General features: G+C 35.9%; 2 protein-coding genes across 8 annotated transcripts in view; one reads left to right on the top strand and one right to left on the bottom strand.

The window, feature by feature from the left end:
- SPATA17 (spermatogenesis associated 17) overlaps positions 1-15,400 on the bottom strand; it is a 166,883-nt gene extending 151,483 nt beyond the window's left edge. The window contains exons 1-3 of the mRNA XM_081825178.1: positions 15,074-15,400; positions 4,862-4,951; positions 3,635-3,716 (exon numbers count right to left, since the gene is read on the bottom strand). Coding sequence (XP_081681304.1) covers positions 3,635-3,716; positions 4,862-4,951; positions 15,074-15,141 — 240 coding nt within the window. The 5' untranslated portion in view covers positions 15,142-15,400. The remainder of the gene's footprint in view (positions 1-3,634; positions 3,717-4,861; positions 4,952-15,073) is intronic.
- A 39-nt stretch (positions 15,401-15,439) lies between these two features.
- Positions 15,440-17,258, top strand: part of GPATCH2 (G-patch domain containing 2) — a 211,332-nt gene continuing 209,513 nt past the window's right edge. For 6 of the 7 annotated variants that reach the window (XM_081825172.1, XM_081825173.1, XM_081825171.1 and 3 more), the window contains exon 1: positions 15,440-15,603. In XM_081825172.1, coding sequence (XP_081681298.1) covers positions 15,548-15,603 — 56 coding nt within the window. In that variant the 5' untranslated portion in view covers positions 15,440-15,547. Of the gene's footprint in view, positions 15,604-15,627; positions 15,769-17,258 lie in introns of those variants that run through there. The other variant, XM_081825176.1, reaches the window with a different exon arrangement.

Raw genomic sequence — 17,258 nt, 5'->3', positions numbered from 1 at the left:
GGAGGGCGGTGCAGGGGGGAAAGGAGAAACAGGCTCCCTGCTCAGCAGGGAGCCCAACTCAGGGTTCCATCCAGGACCCAGAGATCATGACCTGAGCTGAAGGCAGATGCCCAACTGACTGAGCCACCCAGGCACCCCAAAAAAGTCTCTTTCTTATGCTTCTACCTTAAGGACCCAGTTTTCTTCTCCCTTAGGCAATTAATATCAGTTTTTTGTGATCCTTTCCCAGACAAGCAAATTAAATCACTGGCTTTCAAGTCATAGTATGGTGGCTCAGGTGACAACAGAGGCCACAGAGAAAGAGTCCAAGCAGTTGAGTTTCTTCAACTTCCAAAACAGCTGCACCTCTTACACCTGTTTTATACATAAGGCTAAAAATTTTGCTAACATTTTAGTGAAGGAGGGGTTCTATCCCTAAGTTTTAAAATCACTAACCTATACCACTCATTTTGTAACTTAATCATGTACTATATGGCATTGTTATTATTGCATATAGCTGTTAGGCCAAAAAAATTATGCAGAATAAATTTGGGAAATGATGATTTAAACACAGTTACTACAGACTATGTGTGTGACAGGATAATTAATGTAGACTTAAACAGTATCTTTAATTCCTGTCCCACCCCCCAACCCAAGAAAGTAGCAGGCCATCCATGTGTTCCTGCTTCAGATGGCTTATGTGTGACCGTCCATCCCTACCATGCTCTGCTTTCCTAAAACCTGAGCTCTGAGAAATTATGCTGGCATGGGAGACAGATAATAAGAGGGGAGCTATGGGCAGAGAAAGAGAAATAAAGGAGTCAAGATTCCACATGTCTGGGGAAGAGCTGGGCATTAGCTTTTTAAAATAAGGTATTACCACATTTGGCATTCCTATTGCTTCTGGGAGGTGGCTAAAACTCTAGGAATAGACTTGGTGGCACCTGTGGAGGAGACAGGACTCAAAGCACTAGGGATATCGGGATAGTGACTCTAACAAAAATTCCATTCCCTTTATGTGGCCCACCAGCCACAGAGTTCTCAAGGGATGAACCTTGAGAGATCAACTACATGGGCTAGGACAATGAACTTCCTCTGAATGAAGCTGCACAAAGGTGGGGATCTCTGGTGTGTTAGCACTACTTAAGCTTTGTGGACCTCTGTATAACCCAAAGGAGGGAAATCTCCAATAATGAACTGAACTTCAACTGCTTACCAGCTCAGTACATAAGGGTTTTGGAATCACATCAAATTGGGTTTGAACTTTTCTCCACGTATCACTAACAGTATGTCCTTGGGGAAGTAACCACTTCTGAGACTAAAATTCTTCATATATAAAACAGTGATAATATTCATAGGACTCATATAAGTTGGTATACACATTAAACACATAAAATGTTTACGATATTTTAGTCATACTAGTCAATCAGTAAATGGCAGCTATTTTAATTTCATTCAGTAATTACTTATTGAGGTCCAATTATGTTATCTGAGATCCTTCTGTTAGGTCCTATATACATAATGGCAAAAATAGATAAATAAATAAAACAGACATGTTCTAAAATAGCTTACAGCTTAACAGACTTAAAAACTACCCAGAAGCAAGCTAAATGAGGAAAATCTCCCTTTTTTTCCCCCTAAGATCTCAAAGATAATTAGATCCAAAACTGGAGAATAACTTAGTGATCATGCTGAGTGATATTCTTTTTAATCAAACTCAGTTAAGACACTAAAGTAACAAAACAAATTTCCTAGAATGGATCATTATATCAATTTTTAAAAATATTTTTCAGCAACCTCAATATCATTAGAATAAATATAGATTACAAAGTTGAATACATTGACAATAGTCACTGAAATGTTTATACTCTTGTATATTTAATTAAAAAGAGGTCTCAATCATTCATAACCTTCTGACTAGTGGCTTGTGAGTAGAAATTAAAGCAATGGAAGTCAAGTCAGTAATGCTCATGGAATGCCATATGCATACATACACTTTATTGTCTTATCTATACATTGATATAGATTCCCCAACTATGAATGAATAATGGGGCCAGAGATCACTCAGCACTCCATAAAAAATACCTTATTTTTTTGATCATCCCCTTTAAGTAATCTGATTCCATTAAAAGTTGGTTTGAAGGAGCTTCTGGGGGCCATATCATTTTTGAGCACCAAACCAATTAGTGATAGTAATTTATTATAACCCATTGAATAAAACAGGAATCCATTAGTTCATACTGGTGTAAATAATAAAAAAAAGGACAAAAAATTTAACAAATATAATAATTGATTCTGGCCAAAGCCATCAATGAATGCTAAACCTAGTATAAAAAAGCTTGATGAGAAAGAGGATATATATATATATATACACACATACACACAGTTTTGAACTATCTCCCCACCCTCATGGGGCACCTAGGTGGTTCAGTCGGTTAAGCATCTGTGTTCTGAGAGCATCACTGTGATTTTAAAACTAGCTGTAAGAGAGATCCAACAGTTACAAAAAGTTCATGGCAGAATTATTGTTTGAATACTTAATTTCACTAAATCTAAAATAGTAGGCTCTTCTTCCAAGCAGTTTCTGTACTTTATCAACATGTTTTAAAGTTGTTGTTTTTTTTTTTCAAAGATTTTATTCATTTATTTGACAGAGAGAGACAAAGCAAGAAAAGGAACACAAGCAGGGGGAGTGGGAGAGGGAGAAGCAGGCTTCCCGCTGAGCAGGGAGCCCGATGCGGGGCTGGATCCCAGGACCCGGGGATCATGACTTGAGCTGAAGGCAGATGATTAACAATTGAGCCACCCAGGTGCCCCTTACAGTTTTTTCACTAAAGGTGAATACTTATCATTTACTTATCTAATTATTTTTATCTTTTCCTCTCTATATCTTTTAATTTCACTTAGATGCAACTAATCAGGAACAAATGAAAAACAAAATTAAGCTATTATAGTCAAAAATAGTAACAAACCAAAAAATAAATGAAGTAGGCCACCGATTAGAAACTTTCTCATTTTGTACCAAAAAAATTTTTTTTTCTTAATATCCTAAAACTCTTAGCTGAAGTGTAAGTTGGCATGCTACCATATACTTCTACAAGACTATCAGTGGATAGAGATGGTTGTGGTATACCACATTTCTTAAGGCAAATCTTCAAAATATCCCAACAGCCAATATCCCAACAGACAATGGTAAGAGCGAAATTGCCTTATTTTTATATTTTGTTGAATTAATTTTGGCCACTTTAATTCAATTAATGTTTATTGACAATGTTATGAAACAGGGATTAATCTAAATGTTGATGGTCCAAAAATGAACAGGCTACTGTACCTACCCTGAAACAGCTCAACATCTAGAACCTGGAGGAAATCATTGACAAATAAGTGCATATAAATGCATACACTGTGAAAGTTACTTTAACAAAAAGAAAATGTCTGGTGCAGTCTGGGTACAAAGAAATGAGTCATCAATTCTCCGTGGAAAAACAGAAAAGGCTTCTCAGAAGAGGTCTCATTCTAAAATTTAACCCCAATTTTGTTCTTATGTAAATACTTATACCAATAACTTCCAAGCTGCATGTAAATATGACTGAAGTTAAGTTACAGCATACTGTATAATTCAAATGCTAACATACATGAATTTTATAATATTTACCTTTACAATTAGTTGATACTTTTGTCTCCCTGAGTAACTTCTCCACCATTTTTGAATAATAGTTGTTACTCTATGTAAATTCCTGGGTAAAAAATATACTTATTAGTATGCTTCCTTGAACGAGATTATTGCTTAAGTTTTTTCTTAGACTGTATTTTCTACAATTCAAGAACTCAAATTCAAAGCCAAATTTTTGTGTACTTTTAAAGGGCAGAGCTATCATTCTGCAATAGAATTAACCATTTCTAGAGGTAGAAAAGGGGGCAGAAATAAATATTCAGTATTCCTTTTGGGCTTATGATTAAACATCTTTAAATTTCAAATATTCTTCAATACTAACTCTTGGAAATATTTTTGAATGTTAAGACTATAAAACAGGTTAAAGGAACACGCTGAAAAATAAGCCAGGCAATATTGATGTGAGTCACCGTTAAGTACTTAGAAATAATTCTTGAGGTCAAGAAACACTTCCTCTTTCATGCTTATATTTCCCAGTCTATCCAAGCTAATGACATGTTAATCTGCTGAATTAAAAAAATACTCTCTTTGCTGCCATGTTCCTAGTTGGTATAGGGGCCAGAAGAGAAACCTCATCTTCCCACTTGGATCTGCAATTCTGGCTCCCCGAGCTAACAGAAGGAACTATACAGTATAATTCCCAGTTCACCATCTGAATGAGTTATTTTGTGATAGGCATTTTCCTCCTCCACCTTATCCAGGGCAATTCTTTTTAGAATTGCGAGAGACTGAAGGAAAGTTTGAGCACTGAAGAAAAAGAACAATTAAGATAGGGAGATCAGCTTTAGTGTCTTTATGATCAGGATGGCAGCATTCTGGTATCATTTGCCCTTATCTATCAACATGTTGGAGAAGACTGGAATAGCTTTCTTTTTGTTTTATTTTGTTTTGTTTTTCCTTTCTTATCAGTCAGTGAATTCATGCTATAAATAAAGTCCAGTCATTTGTCACATCCTATGGAATTGAAGAAAAGAATCTAATCAAGTGTATTTTTAAAAATTAGAGATATAGTTGATATAATTTAGTTTTTTGATATGTAAGAAAAGACCAAAAGAGTTATTTCTTTAAAAAGGACATCATATAATTTATTAACTTCATTATAGGTAAAATAAAAGATTATTTGCAATCAGCACTTACATGAATAAATTACATTTTCTAAGGAGTATATTTTTATGATATATCTGACGTTTCCATGACAAAATCATATACCTGATATATGCCCGAACTTGACATCCTCGAAACCAGCTCTGGATTTTAACTGCTGCATCATTCTCCTTTTTCCTAAATATATCTACAACACTAAGAAGAAATTTTTTAAAGCATTTCATTAGTGGCTAATGTAATTTTAAAGCAAATCAACCTGTTAAACTTAACCTTTAATTTCTTCCAAAATGATAATTATAATTCAAATGTCATTTTAAATAAAATTAAAATACTAAATAAAGCGTTTCAGAAATCATGAGCTATATTTTTAAAATTAACCTTTCTCTGAGAGGCCATGTGCTTTCAACAGCTTTACTTTTTTTTATTTTTATAATCACCTATTTTGCAACTAATTAATTTACCAGTGATTCTTACAAGGAAATAAAGCAACATGCATTTTTTCATTATTTTAAAAACATAATTTCTTGAATTTACTATTTGAATGCCACTACACATATCATGCAAGATTAAAATACTTGAATCAGTTAAATGAACTGCCTCTAAGTAAAATGAATCCATCACAGAATGCCTATTCTAGATAGAATTCTCAGAAACTCCATTTAAGTTAAAGCAGGGGCAGGGGCAGGGCCATAGGCTTGTAAAAAGACAAGAAATTCAGTTGTTAGGTTTTACTGACTTACAGCAAAAAAAAGGTTTAGTCAAGACAGATCGCCATTTTAATTTTACCAGTCATTATAATTCTCCCTCCCCATCCCTGTTAGATAAAGTGATATTGCTTGAGGCAACTACTATGCACCACAAAGTAATTTCTTTCCTAGAATGCTGGTTGGCACCTAATTAGCACTTTATGCTTGCTGAATGAATAAAGAATGACTAACCATTTATTTCTTAATTTTTTTTTAATTCCCTCAAAATAGTGTTTCCTTGGACAGGTTATTTTTTTGTTGTCATCATACGCTAGATTAAATACATAGATTTCATTAAATTTATATATTATAATTAGAACAAAAACAGAAGGGGGAAAACCCTCAAACAATAAAATTCTTAAACAATACTATGAAGTTGGCTAAGAGAAAGAAAATAGGATGAGCAGTTAAGTTGTCAGTGGCAAAAAGCTGGAGAAACAAGTGGAAGGATTTTAGTTCTAGATAAGCAGGAAAGAGAGTTACCTGAAAGCCTGACTCTAAAGGACTCACAAAAGCAAAAAGAAAAACAAAAATTATGCATCAGTCAGTGATCCAGATGTGAAGAGTAGTGGAGAGAATTCACACAAATCAGTAAGGTTAAGAGGCACTCTAGACAATTAGGAAAAGAAAAGAAAGTTCGATTATCACTGTGCGTTTGTATTATGCGTACAAAATTATAGCAGAGACATGTATAAACCATATTCTTGGTTCAAATGATTGTGCTCCAAATGGTAGAGAGAACAGCTTGAAGTCCTTCACTCCACCGAGCCTTCCCTGACTCCCCAAACCACAGTAGGGCTTACCATTGTATACCCTCTTAGCTCTTCACAATATTTAACACAGTCATGCATCATGATTGTTTGGTGATGGTCTTTCCACTAAACTTTAAAATCCAAAAATCAGCAATATTACCCACTTTGTCCCACATGCATTCCCAGTGGCTCCAGAGGTAACTGATACTTCTCCTAACAGTCAGTCTTTGTCTTACCAAAGCTGCTTTCTCTCGGGGAATGGCATGCCTCTTACAGACATATTTAATCCCTGTGAAGACTGCCACTCAGAAGCTTCCCTCACTATACCTACCGACAACATTAAAACATTATCCCCATTTGACAGAGGAAGATATTAAGGGAGACAGAGGTGTAGGGATTTGTCCAAGGTCACATCTTAATAAATATCAGAGCTGAAATTTGATCCTAGATACTCTGGCTCCAAAAGCTGGATTCCTAACCATCACTGCACCTAAAGGAGAAGAGAGGAAAGAAGGATAAAAACAGGAGATGGGAGGAAAGTAAAAGGGGCGGGGGGAAAGGAAAAAAATTAAAAGGAAGACTGCATGTAAGCCATTTTCAAATATAATACTAAAATTCTGTCATAAAAGAGCACCAATCTCCTTAAAACAATAAACTGAGACTAAGATGTGAAAAGACATCAACATCTATAGTAAAAAACCAAAAATTTCAGATATACCAGGTATGGGTGAGAATGTAGTGCATAATATTGCTAGTAAGAAATAATTCAGCATTTAAACACATACAGAAAATTTTCATTTATATAAACGAAAAACTCACAAAACTTTAGGATGTTAAATAAGGAAAGAAAAAAGGTAGCCCAATTATAAGAGTCAGTATTTTGCAGCATCATAGAAGTTAATGGGAAGGTAGCAGGAAGGGAGACCATGGTTGAGCAGTACCAAATGCTCTGAAGAAGTCATGAAGACAAGATCAATGTTTCAAGGAGTTGCAGGGCTAGAGGGAATCTTTTGTTTTTCTTTTAAAATCTTACCCTAGCCAATAAGAAGATATGATCGTGCAAGATATAAAATGTCATTAGAGCAAAAATAGAAAAGATACAGTAACACAATATCCAGATCAGGCAATTCAAAGATGACAGAGTGTGAGGAAGGAAAGAATAATTTTATTCAATAAGGCTGATGTGAAGTAAAATTCATGATAATGAGATAAAACAGCTTTTTATGGGTATTTAACCTAACAATATGATTATAGATCTGTTTCCCTTGTTTTTAATATACTCTATTTAAATTACTGAAAATGCTTGTCTTTCCTACCCCACCAACAGTCAACAAGTGACTACCTTTCAAAACAGGGAGGGGCGCCTGGGTGGCTCAGCAGGTTAAGCATCTGCCTTCAGCCTCCATAGGGCTCCCTGCTCAGCGGGGAGTCTGCTTCTCCCTCTGCCCCTCCCCCTGCTCCTGCTCCCTCTCTATTAAATAAATAAATAAATAAATAAATAAATAAATAAATAAATAAATAAATAAAATCTTAAAAAAAAAAGGGAAGAAAAAAATATTCAAATAAGATATACAGATACACCTAATTATTTTAAACTCATGTATAGCTTGAACCTACACTTTACTTATTACTGTCATTAGAAATGCAGAATAAGCAATCAAATCATCTGTTTTGACTTTGTTTTCTAATTTCTCCTGGTAATAATGCTAACATGTAATATATAGTCAAGAAGATTAAATTCTCTCTTTTTGGAGCTCTGAACACCAATGTATATAAATATAAGCACAGATATAGTAATAAGAACTATACATCTTAATTAAAGGGAAATATTTTAAAAATAACTAGTAGTTAACTTACTGTTAAGTTTTAATTTATATGCTGTAATTTGACTCCCATACACATTTCTCTATTGCCCTTTTTTTAACTGCTTAAAAATGAAATTTACAGATACTTGGGATACCACTGGGATGCTGAATACTCATACAATATGTCATGAACTGCTAGACTTTTTATGTTTAAAATGAAAAATGTGGGTAACACTTTATTTTTAATGGTATATTAATTAGTTCCAAATTACAATGAAAATCCTATAGCAGTGAATAAAATATGACATCTACGTGAATTTGAAATAAATTTATTATGATCAGTATTATCACAATGAATACTAAATGAATTAATAATGATGAAAGACCAAAAGTATCACCATGAATGTAATAAAACATTGAAAAAAGCTGGAAGTTTGCAGTCACTTCATCATCAACTAGAAATAAGTACTATAACCCTGGATAACACTATATTCATGTGTATCATTAGTGGCTGGAAATTAATTGACAATAAATAGAAAATGAAAAAATGTGTAGTTAAAGATCTTTCCAGTAATGTGCAAAAAATACACATTTTACACATCAACATACTGTTTAGTCTGACCTATGTGTACTAGCTATTGAATAAAAACTAGATTAAAAAGCCAATCATCTTGGCTTCTCATTATCATATGACTTTTAACTACTTTAGATACTAGGGATAAAATTCCAATATTAGCTGCCCTATATTATAAAATATATTAATGTGCTATTATAAAGTATATTGATGTGTAAAATGTTTTTGCTTATCACTTCACTATTAGGGCTCAAGGATGTAAAGCTTCTTAAAGGCAGAAATTATGTTTAATCAATACTTTGTGTTTTAATTATCACTCATGTGCCTAATAAGAGGTCAATAACTAGTTGAAAAATAGAACTACATTTTAGAATCTAGAAGCCATGCTTTGTTTTCATTAATAGTCCTCATTATTATTATTATTTCACAGCTCAATGAATAATGAGTTATAAATACATATGTATTAGATCATAAAGTAGGAATTAACATGCAGATTTATAATGCATTTGCAAAATGTTTGATTATTTACTTTTCTACATCTTCTTTCTACCTTCTCTTCATTTACTGAACAACTAAGTCCTAAGGAAACTGGCAGTGGGCAAGGAAACCAGCAATCTGTGCAAGAGGGTTGGGAGTGTTGGGGGATGGGCAGTCACAGTGGCTCAGCTAAGCCTGTGTAGGCTAAGATGGGCATCCACATGTAGGGGTGGCCTGGGTAGGATGTCACAATCTAAGGACAGTGTTCCCGTGGACAGAAGGCCTAACTCTGGGTGTCAAGGAAAGGTGAGGAAAGGTTCCACAAGGATGGGTAGCAGAACAGGGAATAAGAACCCAAGAATGATGGAAAGGGTATCCAAGTTGGTGAACCAGTGATAATTCAGCATGGAGAGGTAGAGCCTTCACTCCGTGAAAAGGGAATCCATAAAAGAGAGAATGGTTATGGTGACAGAAGTTTGGTTACGTACAAAAGGATTGATCAAATAAGTGAATATATTAAGGATAATGAGATCCAGGTTCTGCAGTGTTAGAAAAGGAAAGGGAGATAAACTAGAGTGAATCCTGTGGTGTGGATCTGAAATGGAATTGTCAATGTAAACTCATGGATTTCAATATATACATGGATGGATGAATGGATGGATGGATAAAGTACAGATGTAGACTGCATGCAAATGCATACACACACATCTTTTCTAGCTCTGTCCACTTGAGAGAGTCTGAGAGTAGCAACACCCAATGGCATGGGCATCCACTAAAAGAAGCAAGGGTTCCTTGAAGAAATGGATGACTCCAGAGCTGGGGTGGGAAAAGAAAAAGATGAGCCTGGAACATTTTTTGTGTGTGTCAGAAAGCAAGAAATGATGATGATGATTAGGACACAAAGAAAAGCTTCTAGTGGCTCCCATTGAACAAATATAGGACAATGCTAGCATGAACATAAGTAATAGAAGTAATGTTAACCCACAGAATAGGAACCTATGAGTCCATAATGGTATGCATAATAAACAAATTGAAAAACTGATGAGGAACAGAATACATACACAGTTTCAAATCACCTGCTCTTTAAAAATACCTACTAATTACAAAGGGAAAAAAGGAGAACATTACAGTAGAGAAGTCTAGCTGAAATTATCTTAGTCAATGATCCAAATAAATACCATCAGTAATGGGACAAATTAAAATTATGCAATATCTGGTAGGATGCATTAAAAAGATTACAGAATCACTTCTGTGATATTTCTGCCAAAGATACATAACCTGAATTTAATCAAGAAGAAAAAAATCAGATAAACCCAAATTGAGTGAAATCTTACAAAATAATTGATCTGTGATCTTCAAAAGAAGGTTATGAAAATTAAAGAAAGACTGAGAAAATGTTCCATATTAAAGATAACTAAAGAGATAAGATACATACGATCCTTTTGCTATAAAGAACATTAATGAAACAATTGGCAAAGCTTGAATGCAGTCTGAAGATTAGATGGCAGAAATGAATCAATGTTAATTTCTTGATTTTGATGGTAGAATTGTGGTTATACAATGCCCTTAAGTGTAAAGAATTGGGGGGGGGTTGCAATGGGCCATCAGGTTGAAACTTACCCTCATATGATTTGTGAAAAAAACAAAAACAAAAACAAAAAACCTCTGTACTGTACTGCAACTTTTGTTAAGTTTCAGATTATTTCAGTATTTTTAAATATATATGTATGTATATATGTGCATGTATGTGTATATACACACAAAAGAATGGCATCTCAAAACTTTTCAGGGTTTTTTTTCCTATTAGAAATAACGCTTTAACGAACACCTTTACACATAACCCTGTACGTAAAATACTTTTGTGCACAAATTGTGTACACAAGAGATTTCTACAAGGTCAACAGATAAAGTGACATGCATTTGAGGCTATTATAAATTGAACTGTTTTTGTAGTTTTAAATTACAATTGCTCGTTGCTATTATATAAAAAGACAATTGATTTTTGTGTATTGGGTATTGTGTCCTACAGCCTTGCTAAATTCATTTATTTCTAGGTCATTTTTGTAGGTAGCTTAGTTTTCTATGCACACAATCATGTTGTCAGTGAATAAAGTCAATTTTGCTTCTTCCTTTGCAATTTTTACAACTTTAATTTGTCTTGCAACATTTAAAACCAGTAAACAAAGTGTGGAATGTTTGATTAAGGGTTTGAGACAATTTCTATACTAAGAGTTAAGCCCCTCTCTCACACGATACATGCACATAAACACAATTGCACAGTGAAGAAAAATGCAATAAAACTTTTAAAATATTGTTAGTAAATACAGAAAATTTTCTTATAACCATGGTTGAGAAAGATCATTCCAAGAGAGGCAAAATCCCCAAAGTCAAAAAAATAGACTGACAACTTTGGCTCCATAAAACTATAAAAACTGAAAGATACTATGGCAAGCAGTACTATAAACTTTAAACATATGGCACTGTCTTTGGGACTGGGTACTGGGAGAGACTGTGGGGAGTTCTAAGGTCACTGAAGAGACTGGCCTCTAGAATAATTGTTATTATCACATAAGCTAGAAGAGTGGGGAGGAAATTGGTATTACAAGCTGGATAAAGAATGACCTGCATTACGTATTAGCGGGACAATTAGCAAGACTTCGGAAGGTGCAAAATGTATTAATGAATTTTTGAACTTGCACAAGGAGATATTTAGGAAGCAAACTGCAAGTGCCTATTAGATTCCTTTAACTGCATAGAATTAGAGGTATCCCATAAATCTCAGTAAGAGTGTTCGTCTAGATTTAACTACAAATACTACACGTATAATTGTTCATTATTGTTTCTATTATTTCTTTTGCTCCTCTTCCCCTATCTTGAGATCTTTGTTCTAATTTAATTCTCATTTGATTTCAGAGAGTGCCTTCTTAAATACATTTCCTCAGAAAGAGTATATGGATGGCATAACTCTGAGTCTTTATGTATCTGAAAATGTCTTCCTTTTATCAAAAAAAAATGAGTAAGATCTTTGTTGGGTTTAGGTTTTTTAGATATTGCCTTGAATAATCAGTAACTATTGTCCTTTTCTCTTCTAGGTCCCTGGGTTGCACATGAACCATTCAATGCTTCTCTCTTCCTTGGCAAATAACTTTATCTTTTCTGTCTTAGATTAGGAGCCCGTAAAATTTTTTTCTGTATCCTTGAAATTTTGCCAGATAATATCTAAGAAGTATGTCTTAAAATAATCCTGTCTGGTACTCAGAGTCCTTTCCATTCAAAGCCCATACTCTTTCTTCAGTTTAGGAATGTTTTCTTTGGTTATTTCTTTATTACTAATTTATCTTTTTCTCACTCCCACTCCCTAATTCTGCAGTGAGTACCATTCACATACTAAATCTCCTGGATATGTCCTCCATGTTGCTTTCCTAAAGCATTTACATTTCAGTAGTGACTACTCTATTTTTAAATTCATTTATTATATTTTTAACTGAAAATATTTTTAAAAAATTGGTTTTAAAAAAATTTTTAAAAACTTTCTCCTTTAATTTTATTTCTGTAAAAGTTCTCATTACATTTTTAATAAAGTTTACACCTGTGTAGACCATTAATTCTAACTCTCTAGTAGCCATCTATTCTGGTTTCTTGGCTTAATATCCTTCCATCAAACTAACATTACTTTGAATGGCTTGTGAATTTTCTCTGTATAAATCTCATTTTCCTTCCCTCATGCAAAGAGGGAATAAATATATAATTTGTAAGGATGTTTAAGAATTAAATGATAGACCCATACGTAGTTCTTTTTCTACAAAGTCTCCCCTCCCCTTTTTTTTTTTTGCAAAATGGGGCCTCACAGGAACTCTTGTGAGAAATGTAGATTCTCTCACCGTAACTGAGACCCACTGAATCAGAATCTATATCCTAACAACATCCTTAAGTGATTCTAATGTACACTACAGTTTACAAAGAGCTGATCTAGCCAATAACACATGGGAAATGACAATAATTTCTTAAAGAAACCACTTTTTTTACTTTTTTCATATATTAATATTTTATATGGTTTCTGTCCCCAAACTTATCAATACCCTGTTGTTGTTTGTTGTTTTAATTAGGCAAACTTTGGAATTTTGATTCCTTCATGATCTTTAGAGACTTTCCTTTATATTGAAAATATTAATAATAATAATAATAAATGAAATGTAAGGAATGCCAGCCTATTCTCATCACAGACTTTTCATAGCTCTAGTCTCTTCTCCAAGTAACCTCCAATTTGGGGAAAATGTACCTATGCCCAAAGCCAGGAGATGGGGACAAAAGTTGACACTGAAATCTACAGGAAAAAAAATCATGTCTATTTGCATTTCTATGGCACTTCACCAGCCTTTTTCTAGAACAGTGTTTTTGAGCTCTAAAAATAGAGATTAATAAGTTAACTTGCAACACTGTGATAACCAAATGAAGTATTATATGAAAAAGTTCCTAGTACAATTCCCAGCATATTATCAGTGCTCAAGAAATGTTAGTTGTTTCACTTCCTGTTCATCCTTACTCTACCGTAATTCCTTTTTAAATGCCTATATTCCACATTTAGCTGTGAACATCAGGAGGAATGCAGCTTACTTCTTCATATAGGCATATCATGAACATAGGACACATCCTCTAAATGAATGCTCAGTAAGTGGGTAAGGTATTTATCTATAATCATAGTAATATAGACATAATAAGTAATTTCTATCTTTAGCAATTTTTAGTAGTTTACTTAAACCAGGACTAATGATTGATTCAACGACTCATCTGTGGAATTATTAGACAAAGAATTACTGTGCATCTATCATGAATGAGGAACTATGATAGACACTGGAGACCTAAATGATAAGCAAAAAACAGGCACTCCCCATTACAGAGGCATGATAGAGATCTCCAAACAGAACGTAAAATTGAATTGGAGTAAGTACTGTAAGAGATACGCAGCGCTCTAAGAATGTGGTAGGGGAGATAAATGTTAGACTAAGAACAGCTCAGCAAAATCCTGTCTTACCGACATATTTTTCCTTGGTCAGCCATCTCAGGATGGTCTACCATTATCTCATTGACTCTTTTACTGTTTCTCTTAAACTGGAAAATCCCCTGAGGCATCGCTTCCAGAAAGCCGTGGTCAAAACAAAACTCTTCCCCGAGGGAGAAGTTTGGGTGTAGACAGATGGATAAGGCTACTAGTATCTTCCTTATTCCTCTTCTATTAGTTAACATATTGATACTGATTATCTTATCAGAATAGTTTAGATACTGTCACTTTGGGAAGACAAATGAGTCGTTAGAACAGTTGAGTCAATATTTGTGCAATAATGGAGGCTCGAATCCCCAGGGAGGTGGGAGACACACTAAGCGCACCCAGCTAGGGAGCCTGGGTGATCCCAGTCAGGCTATTAAAACTTCAACAGGGAGGACATTGGTTTCATCAAACTGTGGAGTGATGATGTCAAAGAAAAACACTTTATTCTACAATTTTATCTAGAGTGGGCTGTTTTTGTTTTTTTTTAAGATTTTATTTATTTATTTGACAGAGACATAGCGAGAGAGGGAACACAAGCAGGGGGAGTAGGAGAGGGAGAAGCAGGCTTCCCGTGGAGCAGGGAGCCCGATGTGGGGCTCGATCCCAGGGTCCTGGGATCACGACCTGAGCCGAAGGCAGACGCTTAACGACTGAGCCACCCAGGCGCCCCTATAGTGGGCTGTTTCTTAAATCCTCTCAAGCTGGTAACTATGTCTCGCCCCCACTCCCATCTATAATCCCCCAGCATGGTAACACTACTTTTTAAACTTGTGATTAAGTTTCAGGCCGACAAACGAAGGGGAGAAGTGGGTGGTATTTACTGATTCAGGAACTTTGTTAATAGGAAACTCCTGCTGAGGAACACCTGGCTGGGGTGAAGACAGCCCTCTGCGCTGTTCCCTCGTTGACGCCTTACCTATTCCTGAAGTAGTACTGCTGAGCTACGAACTTCGACCGACCTTGCAGCCGAGCTAACGTGGCCATAGCCTCCCGGCGTCTGCCCGAGGGCGGGTGTTACTATCGGTCTCCACGGCAACCGGGCTAAACCATAATGCGGGTCCCGGGGGTTCAACTTCTCGTGTACTCCACTTTTATTTTCCACCCCGTTTCAGTTTGCAGAATACTAGCAGAAAAATTAAGAAATTTATGTAGGAAAAGGTTCCTGGGATTTGCCTCTCTCTTTTCTGTGAGTAGAAGGAAGAGATTCCAGGCGAGGAGGGCGGTGGGGGAGGAGAGGGAATGGTTGCTCCCGGCATCCGGTTTCCGCCTCCCGTCTGCTTCCGGAAGCTCAGCTCAAAATGCTGAACTGCTTTTGGAAGTCGCTGGTACTCTGGTAGTTGGAGTCTGTTCTCGGGCCGGAGCCTCGAGGCCAGGCTCCTGGGTGTCGTTAATGTTCGGGGCCGCCGGGCGCCAACCGATCGGAGCTCCAGCCGCCGGGAACAGCTGGTGAGGCTGGCGGCCCTGAGGGTGGGAGATCAGGAAAGGGTGTGAGGGCCGGAGGCCGCTGGACCTGGAATGGAGGGGGAGGGAGTTGTGATGGATGATCTGAAGACACTTAGGCCTTGCTCTCACTCGTGCCTGGGATGGAAGCGATTTGAGGAAGGCGTTGAGGTGTGTGCTAAAGATTTGTGAAGGAACACAGTACATGCTTTCTGATTGCCTAACACTCTACGATATTTTGGGAGTAAAGGTCTCTCTCTAGTTCGAGAGCAATTCATTTCGTTGATTGTTGACAAGGCTAGGGACAAAAGAATTTCTGTTAACATAGGCCTTATTCCCTCACTTCCCTTTTTTAATTTACTAGATTATACCAGGTGTCTTGGAAGATCAAATCCCAGAATTCTAGAGTTCTGGAAGTTTAGTACTGGAAGAGACCTCTTCACCCACACACACACACTTTTTTTTTTTTTTTTTTTTTGCAGTGGGAGTGACCTACCTGTTTCTACTCCTTGAAAGTTCCATTCTAGTTCAAATGAGATATGTATGAGTGTTCCCTAAGAACATATAAATGCCAGGATTTGTTTGAGGTTTGACTGTGTCTGCAGTACCCCATTACCAGTGCCACTTTGGAATAATTGCTTTGACTTTTCAAAGTGCTTTCACAAATTAATGCGCTTTATCTTCATGACAGTGCTGTGACAGGAGATTATCACGAGCACAACTGAGCTGTCCAAAATTGCCATGCACATTCTGGGGCTAGAAGCTGGGTTTTGGATTTCTATTTGAAAACTCTGTGATGCCAGGCCTATTTTTCCCCAAGACCTTTTCCTCCAGGCATACACAGGACAAGCAGTGAAACAAGCAAATTTCCCACTGACAGTGTCAAACAAGAAGCATTGAAAAACAGGTGAACTATGGCTGAAAAAATGTATGTCCATTCTGAGATTCTGCAGTGAATGAGACCTTGAAGGATTCTAGTAGTCTGTGATCTCAAAGATGTTCTTTGCATCACCTATCACTACAAGTGAAAAGAATATCTTGCCTAAAATGTTTTGAATGAGATTAGATCATTCTGTAGAACCTTTTATAATGGGGATAGATTTGGTGATACTTTTAAAATCTCACATTTTCCAGTGAGAAAGCAGGAAGTACTTTTTTAAATGAGCCATATTTTTTAATGGTGTCCTATGGCATTAGCATAAAATAAAACCCTTCTTACGTGTTTAGTATTTTTAGTTTTGACGATTGTATATATTGTGTAATCACCACACAAAACAAGATATAGGACATTTCCATTACCCCTGAATTCCCTCTTCAGTAATCTAGTAGGTGCCTTTCTTAATGTTTCGCCATTCAATCAATACCTTGTTAAGGGAGCGAGACAAAATGTGCTATATAGATTGGTCTGCTCTTGCTGTAGTGATACTGATGTGTAGGATAGATGACTATTTAATTAAAAAGTATGACTTCCTCTCCCTTTCACCTTCTACCCAAATTATAGTTAGGTAACTCCTTATGATACAGAGAAACCGTCCTTCAATTCTCTTAAAGTGCTTATCTTATTTTCAGTTATCAGCATAGAATTCATTCATTCTCATGGCATCAGAGTATAACATAGTGCCTAGCGCTTAATCAGTGCTTCTGAATGAAATTCTTTTCCT

This window comes from Leptonychotes weddellii, chromosome 6 (assembly GCF_054177405.1).
Source record: "Leptonychotes weddellii isolate Sample4059 chromosome 6, ASM5417740v2, whole genome shotgun sequence".
NCBI classification, from domain to species: Eukaryota; Metazoa; Chordata; class Mammalia; order Carnivora; family Phocidae; genus Leptonychotes; species Leptonychotes weddellii.
This window is presented reverse-complemented; position numbering and strand designations above follow the sequence as displayed.